Source organism: Oncorhynchus mykiss, chromosome 13, assembly GCF_013265735.2.
Source record: "Oncorhynchus mykiss isolate Arlee chromosome 13, USDA_OmykA_1.1, whole genome shotgun sequence".
NCBI lineage: Eukaryota > Metazoa > Chordata > Actinopteri > Salmoniformes > Salmonidae > Oncorhynchus > Oncorhynchus mykiss.
In genome coordinates this window covers 5,515,126-5,535,107 of record NC_048577.1, presented here as the reverse complement: position 1 = coordinate 5,535,107, position 19,982 = coordinate 5,515,126, and the positions used below count along the sequence as shown (strand labels likewise).

General features: G+C 44.2%; 1 protein-coding gene across 4 annotated transcripts in view; it reads right to left on the bottom strand.

The window, feature by feature from the left end:
• The window catches only part of LOC110519517 (dynamin-2), a 70,748-nt gene that overhangs the window by 19,810 nt on the left and 30,956 nt on the right, over window positions 1–19,982 (bottom strand). The window contains exons 5-13 of one of the 4 annotated variants that reach the window (XM_036939952.1): window positions 16,670–16,772; window positions 16,317–16,415; window positions 16,070–16,230; window positions 12,383–12,525; window positions 10,461–10,596; window positions 10,118–10,185; window positions 8,539–8,677; window positions 495–552; window positions 435–463 (exon numbers count right to left, since the gene is read on the bottom strand). In XM_036939952.1, the coding sequence (XP_036795847.1) occupies window positions 435–463; window positions 495–552; window positions 8,539–8,677; window positions 10,118–10,185; window positions 10,461–10,596; window positions 12,383–12,525; window positions 16,070–16,230; window positions 16,317–16,415; window positions 16,670–16,772 (936 nt within the window). The other 3 variants (XM_036939951.1, XM_036939953.1, XM_036939950.1) reach the window with 3 other exon arrangements.

The window sequence follows — 19,982 nt, the reverse complement described above, 5'->3', positions numbered from 1 at the left end:
TTGATGTCTTTCTCTCACCTGGTCACTGGTTTTGATGTCTCTCTCTCCATCTATCTCTCACTCTCACCTGGTCTCTGGTTTTGATGTCTCACTCTCCATCTATCTCTCACTCTCACCTGGTCTCTGGTTTTGATGTCTCACTCTCACCTGGTCACTGGTTTTGATGTCTCTCTCTCACCTGGTCACTGGTTTTGATGTCTCTCTCTCCATCTATCTCTCACTCTCACCTGGTCTCTGGTTTTGATGTCTCTCTCTCCATCTATCTCTCACTCTCACCTGGTCTCTGGTTTTGATGTCTCTCTCTCACCTGGTCACTGGTTTTGATCTCTCTCTCCATCTATCTCTCACTCTCACCTGGTCTCTGGTTTTGATGTCTCTCTCTCCATCTACCTCTCTCTCTCACCTGGTCTCTGGTTTTGATGTCTCACTCTCACCTGGTCTTTGGTTTTGATGTCTCTCTCTCACCTGGTCTTTGGTTTTGATGTCTCTCTCTCTGACGTAGGTTGTGACGATTCTCTCTGTCTCTTCTCTCAGTTTGGGGTAGGAGCCAAGCTGTGGAACAACACACAATGCTGCAGGTACTGACGGCACACACACACACACAATCACACACACATGCATGCACACACACACACACATAAAATTGCACACACATGCATGCACACACACACACACACACGCACACACAATCACACACACATGCATCAACACGCACACACACACACACACCTCTCTCTCACTCAGACACACACCATCCATTCAGCCAAACAAACACACCCCTAGTGATTGACATGTGTAGAGGACAGACAGTTAGCATAGAGGGGTCATCCATCCAGCCAAACAGACACACCCCCTAGTGATTGACATGTATAGGAGACAGACAGTTCAACATAGAGGGGTCATGCAGATAGGACATTGATCCTGCTTGGTAGTATATCTGGTATAAACTAACATCAACCAGTTTGAATCTAGGAAAACCAGATTAAATTAACACAAACTGGTTTGAGGCTCGTTTTATCTGATTTAGGAGATTTGCATCTGGTTTTAGCAAGCATGCTCACAATACTGTCATCAATATCCCACAAGTATCTCAGCATGCTCACAATACTGTCATCAATACCCCACAGGTATCCCAGCATGCTCACAATACTGTCATCAATATCCCACAGGTATCCCAGCATGCTCACAATACTGTCATCAATATCCCACAGGTATCCCAGCATGCTCACAATACTGTCATCAATATCCCACAGGTATCCCAGCATGCTCACAATACTGTCATCAATATCCCACAGGTATCCCAGCATGCTCACAATACTGTCATCAATATCCCACAGGTATCCCAGCATGCTCCACTATACTGTCATCAATATCCCACAGGTATCCCAGCATGCTCACAATAATGTCATCAATATCCCACAGGTATCCCAGCATGCTCACAATACTGTCATCAATATCCCACAGGTATCCCAGCATGCTCACAATACTGTCATCAATATCCCACAGGTATCCCAGCATGCTCACTATACTGTCATCAATATCCCACAGGTATCCCAGCATGCTCACAATACTGTCATCAATATCCCACAGGTATCCCAGCATGCTCACAATACTGTCATCAATATCCCACAGGTATCCCAGCATGCTCACAATACTGTCATCAATATCCCACAGGTATCCCAGCATGCTCACTATACTGTCATCAATATCCCACAGGTATCCCAGCATGCTCACAATACTGTCATCAATAACCCACAGGTATCCCAGCATGCTCACAATACTGTCATCAATATCCCACAGGTATCCCAGCATGCTCACAATACTGTCATCAATATCCCACAGGTATCCCAGCATGCTCACAATACTGTCATCAATAACCCACAGGTATCCCAGCATGCTCACAATACTGTCATCAATATCCCACAGGTATCCCAGCATGCTCACAATACTGTCATCAATACCCCACAGGTATCCCAGCATGCTCACAATACTGTCATCAATAACCCACAGGTATCCCAAGCTGAGCACTAATGCCATTTTATTGATTTAGCGAAGGAGAGTCCAACTCTGTCTGCTGGTTTCATTATCTTCTCTCAACTTGTGTTCAGTTAAGACCTGGACAACCAGGTCAGGGTAGTTCAATAAGACCTGGACAACCAGGTCAGGGCAGTTCAATAAGACCTGGACAACCAGGTCAGGGCAGTTCAATAAGACCTGGACAACCAGGTCAGGGCAGTTCAATAAGACCTGGACAACCAGGTCAGGGCAGTTCAATAAGACCTGGGCAACCAGGTCAGGGCAGTTCAATAAGACCTGGACAACCAGGTCAGGGCAGTTCAATAAGACCTGGACAACCAGGTCAGGGCAGTTCAATAAGACCTGGACAACCAGGTCAGGGCAGTTCAATAAGACCTGGACAACCAGGTCAGGGCAGTTCCTTAAGACCTGGACAACCAGTTCAGGGCAGTTACTAACTAAACAGTCTGAATTGATCAATCTGAGAGAGGAGTGAAAACCTGCAGACATGGAATGAGTTTGACGCCTGTGATTTAGCATGTTAGCACAAGGTGAGTTAGGGAACAGAGGTGAGAGTCACAGAGAGGATTTAAAGACACAGCAGGAACGTTCTGATTGGTCAAAAGTAGGGGTGAGTGACTGGACATGGTTGGGTAAGCATAGGAAAGAATGTGTCACACAGAACATCTTCCCCCTGAGCTACATAGGGGGAACGATAAAGACAAAGGTTTCGGGGCTTACGTTTTAAGCTGAGATAAGGGGAGGTGAGTGTTTTGATTGGGTAATTGAGTGAGGGGTGGGGTGAAGGGAGGTTGAAGCAACAATCACTGTGAGGAAGGGGGCGGGTGTGGAATCAGATGGAGGGGCTGTTGGATTTAGCGGCAGAGGTCGCATTCCAGGCCGACTACATAGAGCCCCACAGTGGAGGTGTTGTAATACCCATAAAACCTAGTGGTCAAACAGGGAAAGGCTTCCAATTGTCTCTCCACCCTTCAGTTTCCCCATAGGACATTATAGAAACACGTGAAATAAGGGCTGTGTTTTGGGTATGTTGACCCCGGTGTGACGTTCTGATAACCACGTCAATCTCTCTCGGACAAGGTGACTTTTATCAGTATATTCGGCTCTATTTACTCTCAGATTTGAAAATGCTGATTAGCATCAAAGTAGACATCATGTAAAACTACAAGTCCCTGCAGGCTCCTGCACGGCGTCTCTAGATGACACCTTTGCTATCGGGTATTGTGTCAAAACTTGCACAACATTTTTCACAGAATTGTCCATTTACAGAATTGTATCCAATTTATTCATGACTAAATGTATCTAACATTAGAGAGCTGATCCAGAGATTCTTACCTTGGCCTGGAATCGGCAGTCTGGTCCAGATCCTCATGGCGTTTGTAGTTCTTTACGATAACCATTTTAGCAGCTAAATAGCATTTCATTTTTTTTTTTTTGGGGGGGGGGGGGGGGTAAATACAGGCGACTATATTGATAAAAGTCACCTTGTCCTAGAGAGATTTACGCGGTTATGAAAATGTCCCGCCAGGGTGAACCTACACGAAACACAGACATTATTTCAAGACTTTTCTAAAATCCCCTATGGGAAGAATTTATGGTGGAAAAATGATTGGAAACAGTTCCTTGTTTGACAGCTAGGTTTTATGGGTATTATGACTCATACTGTGGTACTCTATTGCAGTCATTGCAGTGTATCAAACAATGTTTGCGTGCCACGTCACTGACTGTGCAGTCAGGCATCAGATTACTACATGATATGTTGTGGTTTGTTGTTAAATATGCTAAACACCTATCCAGGCGTTGTCTGCAATGTAGTCAGCCTGGAACACGGCCAATGCTTATGAGGGGGGGGGGGGGGTAGTGACTATACAGACAGCAATAATTCTACCCAGAGGGGCGAGGAGAAATTAAATCAATTGGGGAGAGTGGAGGGAGAGGAGAAGGAGGGGTGGAGGGAGGGAGGGTGGAGGGGTTAGAGACTAGCAGGAGAAGTGGTAGAAACACAGTTCTCTTCATTCTCTCCATCAATTTATTGGGTACGTTCCAATACTATCTCCTTCTTCCTAAAGTGTACACTCGTTCCCTACTTCCCACAAATCTAAAAGCATTAGATCGGTGAAGGCATGTGGCTAGAGAGGGAGTTTCCACAGTCATTTCAGTCATTTCCTTGAAAGGAAGTGAACGAGTGCACTCTTTGGGAGTAAGGAAAGACAATCTGGACGCAGCCGCTGTCCCTCTTCTCTCTTCCCTCCTTCCTTCTTTCCTTCCCTCCACTGTCCCTCTTCTCTCCTTCCTTCTTTCCTTCCCTCCACTGTGATTCTTCTCTCTTCCCTCCTTCCTTCTTTCCTTCCCTCCACTGTCCCTCTTCTCTCTTCCCTCCTTCCTTCTTTCCTTCCCTCCACTGTCCCTCTTCTCTCTTCCCTCCTTCCTTCTTTCCTTCCCTCCACTGTCCCTCTTCTCTCTTCCCTCCTTCCTTCTTTCCTTCCCTCCACTGTCCCTCTTCTCTCTTCCCTCCTTCCTTCTTTCCTTCCCTCCGCAGTCCCTCTTCTCTCTTCCCTCCTTCCTTCTTTCCTTCCATCCACTGTCCCTCTTCTCTCTTCCCTCCTTCCTTCTTTCCTTCCCTCCACTGTGATTCTTCTCTCTTCACTCCTTCCTTCTTTCCTTCCCTCCACTGTCCCTCTTCCCTCTACTCTACTTCCGGCGCCGACAGAGATGGCCGCCTCGCTTCGCGTTCCTAGGAAACTATGCAGTTTTTTGTTTTTTTACGTGTTATTTCTTACATTAGTACCCCAGGTCATCTTAGGTTTCATTACATACAGTCGAGAAGAACTACTGAATATAAGATCAGCATCAACTCACCATCAGTACGACCAAGAATATGTTTTTCGCGACGCGGATCCTGTGTTCTGCCTACAAACAGGACAACGGAGTCGATCCTATGCAGCGACCCAAAAAAACGACTCCGAAAGAGAGGGAAACGAGGCGGTCTTCTGGTCAGACTCCGGAGACGGGCACAGCGCGCACCACTCCCTAGCATTCTTCTTGCCAATGTCCAGTCTCTTGACAACAAGGTTGATGAAATCCGAGCAAGGGTAGCATTCCAGAGGGACATCAGAGACTGTAACGTTCTTTGCTTCACGGAAACGTGGCTTACTGGAGAGACGCTATCCGAAGCGGTGCAGCCAACAGGTTTCTCCACGCATCGCGCAGACAGGAAAAAACATCTTTCTGGTAAAAAGAGGGGCGGGGGCGTATGCCTTATGACTAACGTGACATGGTGCGATGAAAGAAACATACAGGAACTCAAATCCTTCTGTTCACCTGATTTAGAATTCCTCACAATCAAATGTAGACCGCATTATCTACCAAGAGAATTCTCTTCGATTATAATCACAGCCGTATATATCCCCCCCCAAGCAGACACATCGATGGCTCTGAACAAACTTTATTTAACTCTCTGCAAACTGGAAACAATTTATCCGGAGGCTGCATTCATTGTAGCTGGGGATTTTAACAAGGCTAATCTGAAAACAAGACTCCCCAAATTTTATCAGCATATCGATTGCGCAACCAGGGGAGGAAAGACCTTGGACCATTGTTACTCTAACTTCCGCGACGCATATAAGGCCCTGCCCCGCCCCCCTTTCGGAAAAGCTGACCACGACTCCATTTTGTTGATCCCTGCCTACAGACAGAAACTAAAACAAGAGGCTCCCACGCTGAGGTCTGTCCAACGCTGGTCCGACCAAGCTGACTCCACACTCCAAGACTGCTTCCATCACGTGGACTGGGAGATGTTTCGTATTGCGTCAGATAACAACATTGACGAATACGCTGATTCGGTGTGCGAGTTCATTAGAACGTGCGTTGAAGATGTCGTTCCCATAGCAACGATTAAAACATTCCCAAACCAGAAACCGTGGATTGATGGCAGCATTCGTGTGAAACTGAAAGCGCGAACCACTGCTTTTAATCAGGGCAAGGTGTCTGGTAACATGACCGAATACAAACAGTGCAGCTATTCCCTCCGCAAGGCTATCAAACAAGCTAAGCGCCAGTACAGAGACAAAGTAGAATCTCAATTCAACGGCTCAGACACAAGAGGCATGTGGCAGGGTCTACAGTCAATCACGGACTACAGGAAGAAACCCAGCCCAGTCACGGACCAGGATGTCTTGCTCCCAGGCAGACTAAATAACTTTTTTGCCCGCTTTGAGGACAATACAGTGCCACTGACACGGCCTGCAACGAAAACATGCGGTCTCTCCTTCACTGCAGCCGAGGTGAGTAAGACATTTAAACGTGTTAACCCTCGCAAGGCTGCAGGCCCAGATGGTATCCCCAGCCGCGCCCTCAGAGCATGCGCAGACCAGCTGGCCGGTGTGTTTACGGACATATTCAATCAATCCCTATACCAGTCTGCTGTTCCCACATGCTTCAAGAGGGCCACCATTGTTCCTGTTCCCAAGAAAGCTAAGGTAACTGAGCTAAATGACTACCGCCCCGTAGCACTCACATCCGTCATCATGAAGTGCTTTGAGAGACTAGTCAAGGACCATATCACCTCCACCCTACCTGACACCCTAGACCCACTCCAATTTGCTTACCGCCCAAATAGGTCCACAGACGATGCAATCTCAACCACACTGCACACTGCCCTAACCCATCTGGACAAGAGGAATACCTATGTGAGAATGCTGTTCATCGACTACAGCTCGGCATTCAACACCATAGTACCCTCCAAGCTCGTCATCAAGCTCGAGACCCTGGGTCTCGACCCCGCCCTGTGCAACTGGGTACTGGACTTCCTGACGGGCCGCCCCCAGGTGGTGAGGGTAGGCAACAACATCTCCTCCCCGCTGATCCTCAACACTGGGGCCCCACAAGGTTGCGTTCTGAGCCCTCTCCTGTACTCCCTGTTCACCCACGACTGCGTGGCCACGCACGCCTCCAACTCAATCATCAAGTTTGCGGACGACACAACAGTGGTAGGCTTGATTACCAACAACGATGAGACGGCCTACAGGGAGGAGGTGAGGGCCCTCGGAGTGTGGTGTCAGGAAAACAACCTCACACTCAACGTCAACAAAACTAAGGAGATGATTGTGGACTTCAGGAAACAGCAGAGGGAACACCCCCCTATCCACATCGATGGAACAGTAGTGGAGAGGGTAGCAAGTTTTAAGTTCCTCGGCATACACATCACAGACAAACTGAATTGGTCCACTCACACAGACAGCATCGTGAAGAAGGCGCAGCAGCGCCTCTTCAACCTCAGGAGGCTGAAGAAATTCGGCTTGTCACCAAAAGCACTCACAAACTTCTACAGATGCACAATCGAGAGCATCCTGGCGGGCTGTATCACCGCCTGGTATGGCAACTGCACCGCCCTCAACCGTAAGGCTCTCCAGAGGGTAGTGAGGTCTGCACAACGCATCACCGGGGGCAAACTACCTGCCCTCCAGGACACCTACACCACCCGATGTCACAGGAAGGCCATAAAGATCATCAAGGACATCAACCACCCGAGCCACTGCCTGTTCACCCCGCTATCATCCAGAAGGCGAGGTCAGTACAGGTGCATCAAAGCTGGGACCGAGAGACTGAAAAACAGCTTCTATCTCAAGGCCATCAGACTGTTAAACAGCCACCACTAACACTGAGTGGCTGCTGCCAACACACTGACACTGACTCAACTCCAGCCACTTTAATAATGGGAATTGATGGGAAATGATGTAAATATATCACTAGCCACTTTAAACAATGCTACCTTATATAAATGTTACTTACCCTACATTATTCATCTCATATGCATACGTATATACTGTACTCTATATCATCGACGGTATCCTTATGTAATACATGTATCACTAGCCACTTTATACTATACTATGCCACTTTGTTTACATACTCATCTCATTTGTACATACTGTACCCGATACCATCTACTGTATCTTGCCTATGCTGCTCTGTACCATCACTCATTCATATATCCTTATGTACATATTCTTTATCCCCTTACACTGTGTACAAGACAGTAGTTTTGGAATTGTTAGTTAGATTACTTGTTATTACTGCATTGTCGGAACTAGAAGCACAAGCATTTCGCTACACTCGCATTAACATCTGCTAACCATGTGTATGTGACAAATAAATTTGATTTGATTTGATTTGATTTGATTTTCTCTCTTCCCTCCTTCCTTCTTTCCTTCCCTCCACTGTCCCTCTTCTCTCTTCCCTCCTTCCTTCTTTCCTTCCCTCCACTGTCCCTCTTCTCTCCTTTCTTTCCTTCCCTCCACTGTCCCTCTTCTCTCTTCCCTCCTTCCTTCTTTCCTTCCCTCCACTGTCCCTCTTCTCTCTTCCCTCCCTCCTTTCTTCTTTCCTTCCCTCCACTGTCCCTCTTCTCTCTTCCCTCCTTCCTTCTTTCCTTCCCTCCACTGTCCCTCTTCTCTCTTCCCTCCTTCCTTCTTTCCTTCCCTCCACTGTGATTCTTCTCTTTACCTTTCCGGTACACTTCTTGACGAGGGAGGTGAGCTCGGACAGGACGAGGTCCACGCATTTCAGACAGGGCTCTTTCAGTTTAATGATCTGCTTTTTCACTATGGCCTCAAAGGCTAGGTCAGGGGTGAACAGGCCTGTTCTGGAGCATCGTGGGAGATGTAGTTTATCACGGTAGGGCAGGAGAAGGAGGAGCCAGGGAGTGGGAGGAGTCATTGAAGTGGGGAGGTGTCCGGAAGTGGGAGGGGTCCGTGAGTGGGAGGGGTCATGGTGGGGAGGAGTCAGGGAAGTCCGGAAGTGATAGAAACAGATTAAGAGAGGGAGAGAGGTCGGGGAGCAGTGAAAGAGAGAAATAAAATAAAAGAGAGAGATGGAGGGATAGAGGGAGAATAACACAGAGAGAGAGAGAGAGAGAGAGAGGGAGAGAGGGAGAGAGAGAGATAAAAGGCATTTTGTTTAGTCAGTTAGTTTATACTGGCATCTGTTACTAAACTTTGACATCCACTAAGTTACAAGGTGTGTGTGTGTGTGTGTGTGTGTGTGTGTGTGTGTGTGTGTGTGTGTGTGTGTGTGTGTGTGTGTGTGTGTCAATCTGCAGTTTGTCTTCAGGGGGAACCAGAGACACGTGAGGAGAAACATAAACAGTCTCACACATCTCACAGCACAACATCCTGAAAACAGTAGAAGAAAGCTGCACATCGCCCCCCCTGTGGGCATGTCAGGCATTACAGTCTCCATGCTCCCTGGTGTGAAGTCTCCCCTAGGTACAGATCTAGGATCAGCTTCTCTTCCCCAAAATTCTAAACTAAACAAATCGTTAACCATTAGTGTGGAAAATGCTAAACTGACCCCAGATCAGCTTTTAGGGTCAACTTCACCCTACACAGTACAGTACCATGCAGTGCACTATCCTGGGGCCTAGATTAGCATGGTAGCATTAAAGGCTAGCTCCATAGCGCCCCCATGTGGACTGGAGTAACATGACAGGACATTACATGCTCCATGCGGTGCACTACGCAGGGGCCGAGGTTAGCATGGTAGCATTAAAGGCTAGCTCCATAGCGCTCCCATGTGGCCTGGAGTAACATGACAGGGCTTTACAGGCTCCATGCAGCGAGGTACCTTATTGGTGCACTGGCGCACGGTGTTGATGAGCTCCTGGATCACCAGGTCCATACATTTCAGACAGGGCTCTTTCAGCTTAATGATCTGCTTTTTCACTATGGCCTCAAAGGCTAGGTCAGGGGTGAACAGGCCTGTTCTGGAGGGGGCACACAGACAGACACACAGACATGTAGGTAGAGGCAGGTGGAAAGACAGACAGACAGACAGACAGACAGACAGACAGACAGACAGACAGACAGACAGACAGACAGACAGAAATGTAGGTAAAAACTGACACACAGACATGTAGGCAGAGACAGACAGACAGACAGACACATATGTAGGTAGAGACAGACACAGACATGTAGACAGACAAACATGTAATCAGACAGACAGACAGATAGAGATAGAGACAGATAGGTAGATAGAGAGGGAGCTAGAGACAGACAGGTATATATATCTGCCTGTCTGTACTTGCCTCACTCCATGGATGTTCTTGATGGCATAACTGATCTCTCTCCTCAACTCCTTCTCATCAAACTCCATCTGAACACAACACACAGACGGGAAATCAGTGTGTGTGTTTTTGGTTTTACTAGGTACCAGACGTCCTCACATAGACAGTAAAACAAGGAACATTCTGAGAAGTGGGGACATTTCGCTGGTCCTCACAAGGAAAAATACTATTTTAAGCTTAGGGTTTAGGGTTAGGGTTACGGTTAGGGTTTGGGTTAGGGTTAGGGATTTTGATTGGGAATACATTTTTGGGTCCCCACAAGGATAGTAAAACAATTTGTGTGTGTGTGTGTGTGTGTGTGTACCTTGACCAGTTCGAAGGGGAATCTCTCGTGGAAGATCCTGTTGATTCTAGCTCCTCCAGAGAGCTCCGCAGTATCCACCTGATCACCTGATCCCTCAATACGCTTCTCAAAGTCTACACCAAACTGCTGAACCATCCTACACACACACACACACACACACACACACACACACACACACACACACACACACACACACGCACACACACACACACACACACACACACACACACACACAGTCATATTACAAAAGTACTGACAGTCAGATACAGTATATATATGTGTGTGTGTGTGTTTATATACTGACTGCAGTAGGGCCTTGGTCTTGTGTGTGTGTGTGTGTTTATATACTGACTGCAGTAGGGCCTTGGTCTTGTGTGTGTGTGTGTTTATATACTGACTGCAGTAGGGCCTTGGTCTTGCGTGTGTATGTGTGTGTGTTTATATACTGACTGCAGTAGGGCCTTGGTCTTGTGTGTGTGTGTGTTTATATACTGACTACAATAGGGCCTTGGTCTTGCGTGTGTATGTGTGTGTGTTTATATACTGACTGCAGTAGGGCCTTGGTCTTGTGTGTGTGTGTGTTTATATACTGACTACAATAGGGCCTTGGTCTTGCGTGTGTATGTGTGTGTGTTTATATACTGACTGCAGTAGGGCCTTGGTCTTGTGTGTGTGTGTGTGTTTATATACTGACTGCAGTAGGGCCTTGGTCTTGTGTGTGTGTGTGTTTATATACTGACTGCAGTAGGGCCTTGGTCTTGCGTGTGTATGTGTGTGTGTTTATATACTGACTGCAGTAGGGCCTTGGTCTTGTGTGTGTGTGTGTTTATATACTGACTACAATAGGGCCTTGGTCTTGCGTGTGTATGTGTGTGTGTTTATATACTGACTGCAGTAGGGCCTTGGTCTTGTGTGTGTGTGTGTTTATATACTGACTACAATAGGGCCTTGGTCTTGCGTGTGTATGTGTGTGTGTTTATATACTGACTGCAGTAGGGCCTTGGTCTTGTGTGTGTGTGTGTTTATATACTGACTGCAGTAGGGCCTTGGTCTTGCGTGTGTGTGCGTGTGTGTGTGTTTATATACTGACTGCAGTAGGGCCTTGGTCTTGCGTGTGTATGTGTGTGTGTGTTTATATACTGACTGCAGTAGGGCCTTGGTCTTGTGTGTGTGTGTGTGTTTATATACTGACTGCAGTAGGGCCTTGGTCTTGCGTGTGTGTGTGTGTGTGTGTTTATATACTGACTGCAGTAGGGCCTTGGTCTTGCGTGTGTGTGTGTGTGTGTTTATATACTGACTGCAGTAGGGCCTTGGTCTTGCGCGTGTATGTGTGTGTGTGTTTATATACTGACTGCAGTAGGGCCTTGGTCGTGTGTATGTGTGTGTGTGTTTATATACTGACTGTAGTAGGGCCTTGGTCTTGCGTGTGTGTGTGTGTGTGTGTGTGTTTATATACTGACTGCAGTAGGGCCTTGGTCTTGTGTGTGTGTGTGTGTGTGTGTGTGTTTATATACTGACTGCAGTAGGGCCTTGGTCGTGTGTATGTGTGTGTGTGTTTATATACTGACTGCAGTAGGGCCTTGGTCTTGTGTGTGTATGTGTGTGTGTGTTTATATACTGACTGTAGTAGGGCCTTGGTCGTGTGTATGTGTGTGTGTGTTTATATACTGACTGCAGTAGGGCCTTGGTCTTGCGTGTGTATGTGTGTGTGTGTTTATATACTGACTGCAGTAGGGCCTTGGTCTTGTGTGTGTGTGTGTTTATATACTGACTGCAGTAGGGCCTTGGTCTTGTGTGTGTGTGTGTTTATATACTGACTGCAGTAGGGCCTTGGTCTTGTGTGTGTGTGTGTGTGTGTTTATATACTGACTGCAGTAGGGCCTTGGTCTTGTGTGTGTGTGTGTGTGTGTTTATATACTGACTGCAGTAGGGCCTTGGTCTTGCGCGTCGGGTCGTCTGGTTTGTAGTTCTTGTATTCCTCCACCTCTTTCTCCAGAGAGAGAAGCTGGCTCTGGAGCTTACTACGTAACCCTGGCAACGTGTCCCGGATGTGGTTGGTCAGTTGCTAGAGGGGGGGGGGGGGGGGGTTGAAATGATTATATGGAGACAAAAAGAAGGATGAAAGATGGAGAGAGAGAGAGAATGTAAATACAACCCATATTTATGTTTATTTATTTTCCCTTTTGTACTTTAACTATTTTGTTACGAATACAGGTATCCTGTGTGTATTTATTTTCTCTCCCTCTCCCCTCACAGGTGGCAATCATCATTCCCCAATCAGTCACCAATCAGAAGACACACCTGTTTCCATTACCCAATCACATCCCCCTTCCCTTGGTTTCAAAACCCATTCAGTTGTTTTCTCTGGAGCTCCATCTCTCTGTAGATCTCTGGTTTCGTTTATCAACCACATGTCACTTTGTCCCCACCTGTGAGTATTGTTTTGGTGATGGTGTTTGTTGGTGGGAAAGGGGGTAACCAGACAAGTCGCCCATAGGCATACACTACCCGTAGGTAAACTTTGTCTAAATACACTAGTTAGAACTGGGCGGACCACCCACTGTATTTTTGGTTAGTTAGTTAGCTGTATTGAAGTAGGCTAGTCTAGCTTAGGGGTGTTTTTGGTTAGTTAGTTAGCTGTATTGAAGTAGGCTAGTCTAGCTTAGGGGTGTTTTTGGTTAGTTAGCTGTATTGAAGTAGGCTAGTCTAGCTTAGGGGTGTTTTTGGTTAGTTAGCTGTATTGAAGTAGGCTAGTCTAGCTTAGGGGTGTTTTTGGTTAGTTAGCTGTATTGAAGTAGGCTAGTCTAGCTTAGGGGTGTTTTTGGTTAGTTAGTTAGCTGTATTGAAGTAGGCTAGTCTAGCTGAGGGGTGTTTTTGGTTAGTTAGCTGTATTGAAGTAGGCTAGTCTAGCTTAGGGGTGTTTTTGGTTAGTTAGTTAGCTGTATTGAAGTAGGCTAGTCTAGCTTAGGGGTGTTTTGGGATATTTGTTTCTTTCCTTGGGTCCAGCTCAGCCCCCCCCCCCCCCCCCTCCCCCTCCCCTTACCGTGTGTTTAGGAATAAACCATGAGAGTTTGACGGTAATTTAGTTGTCTGTGATTATTTCGTTCTCACTGTTACTTTGTCACTATTACACTTTGCATGAGTTATGTTATGGGTCTTGTCCCCTAGACTTTGTCACTGTTATAATTTGGATGAGTTATGCTATGGGTCTCATCCCCTAGACTTTGTCACTGTTATAATTTGGATGAGTTATGCTATGGGTCTCATCCCCTAGACTTTGTCACTGTTATAATTTGGATGAGTTATGCTATGGGTCTCATCCCCTAGACTTTGTCACTGTTATAATTTGGATGAGTTATGCTATGGGTCTCATCCCCTAGACTTTGTCACTGTTATAATTTGGATGAGTTATGCTATGGGTCTCATCCCCTAGACTTTGTCACTGTTATAATTTGGATGAGTTATGCTATGGGTCTCATCCCCTAGACTTTGTCACTGTTATAATTTGGATGAGTTATGCTATGGGTCTCATCCCCTAGACTTTGTCACTGTTATAATTTGGATGAGTTATGCTATGGGTCTCATCCCCTAGACTTTGTCACTGTTATAATTTGGATGAGTTATGCTATGGGTCTCATCCCCTAGAATTTGTCACTGTTATAATTTGGATGAGTTATGCTATGGGTCTCATCCCCTAGACTTTGTCACTGTTATAATTTGGATGAGTTATGCTATGGGTCTCATCCCCTAGACTTTGTCACTGTTATAATTTGGATGAGTTATGCTATGGGTCTCATCCCCTAGACTTTGTCACTGTTATAATTTGGATGAGTTATGCTATGGGTCTCATCCCCTAGACTTTGTCACTGTTATAATTTGGATGAGTTATGCTATGGGTCTCATCCCCTAGACTTTGTCACTGTTATAATTTGGATGAGTTATGCTATGGGTCTCATCCCCTAGACTTTGTCACTGTTATAATTTGGATGAGTTATGTTATGGGTCTCATCCCCTAGACTTTGTCACTGTTATAATTTGGATGAGTTATGCTACGGGTCTCGTCCCCTAGACTTTGTCACTGTTATAATTTGGATGAGTTATGCTATGGGTCTCATCCCCTAGACTTTGTCACTGTTATAATTTGGATGAGTTATGTTATGGGTCTCATCCCCTAGACTTTGTCACTGTTATAATTTGGATGAGTTATGCTACGGGTCTCGTCCCCTAGACTTTGTCACTGTTATAATTTGGATGAGTTATGCTACGGGTCTCGTCCCCTAGACTTTGTCACTGTTATAATTTGGATGAGTTATGCTACGGGTCTCGTCCCCTAGACTTTGTCACTGTTATAATTTGGATGAGTTATGCTACGGGTCTCGTCCCCTAGACTTTGTCACTGTTATAATTTGGATGAGTTATGCTACGGGTCTCGTCCCCTAGACTTTGTCACTGTTATAATTTGGATGAGTTATGCTACGGGTCTCGTCCCCTAGACTGACGAGCCAAAGGGATTCCTAACAATCTGCACATAATATCACATTTGAAATGTCTTTATTATTTTGGAACTTCAGTGAGTGTAATGTTTACTGTTCATTTTTTGTTTATTTCACGTTTGTTTATTATATTGTTCACTTGCTTTGGCAACGTTTACATGTTTCCCCTGCCAATAAAGCCCTTAAATTGAATTGAATTTACAGAGAGAGACACACAGAAAGAGAGATGAGCGATTTAAAGGGAAATATAAACATAATTCTCCAGCACCTCCCCAACATCAACATATGTGAAAATGATGCGTTTCTATGTTTTGTAGTAAAAAAAATAAAGAGGAAGATAAGTGTTTCCAATGACATCATCAACCAATTAGTAGGCAATGCCTAATCCTAATTGGTTAAAATCTCATGATGCACACAACGATGTCATTGGAATCACTTATTTTCCTCACTCTTGTTTATTACAAAACAAATGCTGAATTTTCACATGTTGGGGTGGTGCTAGAGATGAGGAACGGTGAAATGTTCCTTTAAACAACTAATTTACCGAGGTCGGTTCAATTACATGAATTCCATTTATTTTTTTTTGTGAGCCCAACGCTCTGTTTCTCTAGAGAGAAATAAAATCATTCACGAAAGAAGTCAAGAAGTATGTGGGACGCTGGGCTGAAGGGAGTTGTAGATTTCATTAAGCATTTATTCAACCTAGTTCAGCGCAGAAATGTGGTAATTAACAACAAGGACCAGCCATTGCATCTGTTTTTTTCCAGTTCAGACAGAGACGGGTCAGAGAGGAAGAGGTAGAATGAGAGTTTAATCTGTCCAAAATAAGCCCAATGGTCCTACGGGCTTATTTGAACCTACAGTAAGCTTGGTGCCTGCCTTCCTGGCTTTGGGACAACGACTCCCATTGTTAGAGCAGAGACATGAGCATCTCATCATTATCTACAGATCTCTGGCCAGAGACAGTTTTACACCCTGCTGTGTTGGGTTATAAACACACAGACCACATGGAAGAGGGATGTACACAACAACAAGAGAGAGAGACAGTTTGTGAAAGTATGTCTTATCTACTTTGAAGAACTAGTAACATGTTGATATAGTGTCTACATATCTAACCTGGTTGAGTGTTTTCTGTAGATGTGGTGTTCCCATGCGGTCAGCTATGTGTCTGTATCCTGGATGAGACAGGAAGAACTTCCTCTCTGCACCCAGAGCTGCTTTAATATCCTTCCTGCCGTCAATATCCTTCTGACTACGATTCACCACCCCGATGTAACCTGGAGAGGAGGAGAGGTGGTTATTACCCTGTTATAACCTGGAGGGAGCAGCTTATAACAGGAGTGTGTGTGTGTGTGTGTGTCACCCCTGCGTAGCGGCAGTAGTTTATTCTCTAGAATGTCCCGTGCGTCCGTCCCCTCGTCCATCAGGTCCAGCTTGGTGATCACTCCGATGGTACGTAACCCTGGAAACACATAGGTCAACACAGGTCGTCGTGGCAACTTTCCACTCTCACTCAAACACCTCTCCATCCCATTATATGAATAGATCAGGTAAAGAGTTTGACCACTTTTATGCAGCGAAAACAGCCAAATATTTCCAAATGGGATTTTAGTAACCACATTGTGGGCCTGTTAGAACACATACATCATAACGGATTTGCCTGACACACACACACAGACGTAACTCCTCTACACACACTCTGCACCCCCTCCTTACCTTGAGGGTCGACCTCCTTAGAAATCTTGAGAGCATCAGAGTTGGCCAGATCCTGGTTAGCTGGAGTCACAGCCAGGATCAGACAGGATTCTTTAGTTATGAACTGCATATAACAGGATCAGACAGGATTCTTTAGTTAGTAACTGCATATAACAGAATCAGACAGGATTCTTTAGTTAGTAACTGCATATATCAGGATCACACAGGATTCTTTAGTTAGTAACTGCATATATCAGGATCAGACAGGATTCTTTAGTTAGTAACTGCATATAACAGAATCAGACAGGATTCTTTAGTTAGTAACTGCATATAACAGGATCAGACAGGATTCTTAAGTTAGTAACTAAGTACCCCCTTTCCCTGTAACATATACTTAATTACCCCCTTTCTCTTTCCCTGTAACATATACTTAATTACCCCCTTTCTCTTTCCCTGTAACATATACTTAATTACCCCCTTTCTCTTTCCCTGTAACATATACTTAATTACCCCCTTTCCCTGTAACATATACTTAATTACCCCTTTCTCTTTCCCTGTAACATATACTTAATTACCCCCTTTCTCTTTCCCTGTAACATATACTTAATTACCCCCTTTCTCTTTCCCTGTAACATATACTTAATTACCCCCTTTCTCTTTCCCTGTAACATATACTTAATTACCCCCTTTCCCTGTAACATATACTTAATTACCCCCTTTCTCTTTCCCTGTAACATATACTTAATTACCCCCTTTCCCTTTCCCTGTAACATATACTTAATTACCCCCTTTCCCTGTAACATATACTTAATTACCCCTTTCTCTTTCCCTGTAACATATACTTAATTACCCCCTTTCCCTGTAACATATACTTAATTACCCCCTTTCTCTTTCCCTGTAACATATACTTAATTACCCCCTTTCTCTTTCCCTGTAACATATACTTAATTACCCCCTTTCCCTGTAACATATACTTAATTACCCCCTTTCTCTTTCCCTGTAACATATACTTAATTACCCCTTTCTCTTTCCCTGTAACATATACTTAATTACCCCCTTTCTCTTTCCCTGTAACATATACTTAATTACCCCCTTTCTCTTTCCCTGTAACATATACTTAATTACCCCTTTCTCTTTCCCTGTAACATATACTTAATTACCCCCTTTCTCTTTCCCTGTAACATATACTTAATTACCCCCTTTCTCTTTCTCTGTAACATATACTTAATTACCCCCTTTCTCTTTCCCTGTAACATATACTTAATTACCCCCTTTCTCTTTCCCTGTAACATATACTTAATTACCCCTTTCTCTTTCTCTGTAACATATACTTAATTACCCCCTTTCTCTTTCCCTGTAACATATACTTAATTACCCTCTTTCTCTTTCCCTGTAACATATACTTAATTACCCCCTTTCTCTTTCCCTGTAACATATACTTAATTACCCCCTTTCTCTTTCCCTGTAACATACTTAATTACGCCCTTTCTCTTTCCCTGTAACATACTTAATTACGCCCTTTCTCTTTCCCTGTAACATACTTAATTACCCCCTTTCTCTTTCCCTGTAACATATACTTAATTACCCCCTTTCTCTTTCCCTGTAACATATACTTAATTACCCCCTTTCCCTGTAACATATACTTAATTACCCCCTTTCTCTTTCCCTGTAACATATACTTAATTAACCCCTTTCCCTGTAACATATACTTAATTACCCTCTTTCTCTTTCCCTGTAACATATACTTAATTACCCCCTTTCTCTTTCCCTGTAACATATACTTAATTACCCTCTTTCTCTTTCCCTGTAACATATACTTAATTACCCCCTTTCTCTTTCCCTGTAACATATACTTAATTACCCCCTTTCTCTTTCCCTGTAACATATACTTAATTACCCCCTTTCTCTTTCCCTGTAACATATACTTAATTACCCCCTTTCTCTTTCCCTGTAACATATACTTAATTACCCTCTTTCTCTTTCCCTGTAACATATACTTAATTACCCCCTTTCTCTTTCCCTGTAACATATACTTAATTACCCCCTTTCTCTTTCCCTGTAACATATACTTAATTACCCCCTTTCTCTTTCCCTGTAACATATACTTAATTACCCCCTTTCTCTTTCCCTGTAACATATACTTAATTACCCTCTTTCTCTTTCCCTGTAACATATACTTAATTACCCCCTTTCTCTTTCCCTGTAACATACTTAATTACCCCCTTTCTCTTTCCCTGTAACATATACTTAATTACCCCTTTCTCTTTCCCTGTAACATATACTTAATTACCCTCTTTCTCTTTCCCTGTAACATATACTTAATTACCCCCTTTCTGTTTCCCTGTAACATATACTTAATTAACCCCTTTCCCTGTAACATATACTTAATTACCCCCTTTCCCTGTAACATATACTTAATTACTCCCTTTCCCTGTAACATATACTTAATTACCCCCTTTCCCTGTAACATATACTTAATTACCCCCTTTCTCTTTCCCTGTAACATATACTTAATTACCCCCTTTCTCTTTCCCTGTAACATATACTTAATTACCCCCTTTCTCTTTCCCTGTAACATATACTTAATTACCCCCTTTCCCTTTAACATATACTTAATTACCCCCTTTCCCTTTAACATAGACTTAATTACCCCCTTTCCCTGTAACATAGACTTAATTACCCCCTTTCCCTGTAACATATACTTAATTACCCCCTTTCCCTGTAACATATACTTAATTACCCCCTTTCCCTGTAACATATACTTAATTACCCCCTTTCCCTGTAACATATACTTAATTACCCCCTTTCCCTGTAACATATACTTAATTACCCCCTTTCCCTGTAACATATACTTAATTACCCCCTTTCCCTGTAACATATACTTAATTACCCCCTTTCCCTGTAACATATACTTAATTACCCCCTTTCCCTGTAACATATACTTAATTACCCCCTTTCCCTGTAACATATACTTAATTACCCCCTTTCCCTGTAACATATACTTAATTACCCCCTTTCCCTGTAACATATACTTAATTACCCCCTTTCCCTGTAACATATACTTAATTACCCCCTTTCCCTGTAACATATACTTAATTACCCCCTTTCCCTGTAACATATACTTAATTACCCCCTTTCTCTTTCCCTGTAACATATACTTAATTACCCCCTTTCCCTGTAACATATACTTAATTACCCCCTTTCTCTTTCTCTGTAACATATACTTAATTACCCCCTTTCCCTGTAACATATACTTAATTACCCCCTTTCTCTTTCCCTGTAACATATACTTAATTACCCCCTTTCCCTGTAACATATACTTAATTACCCCCTT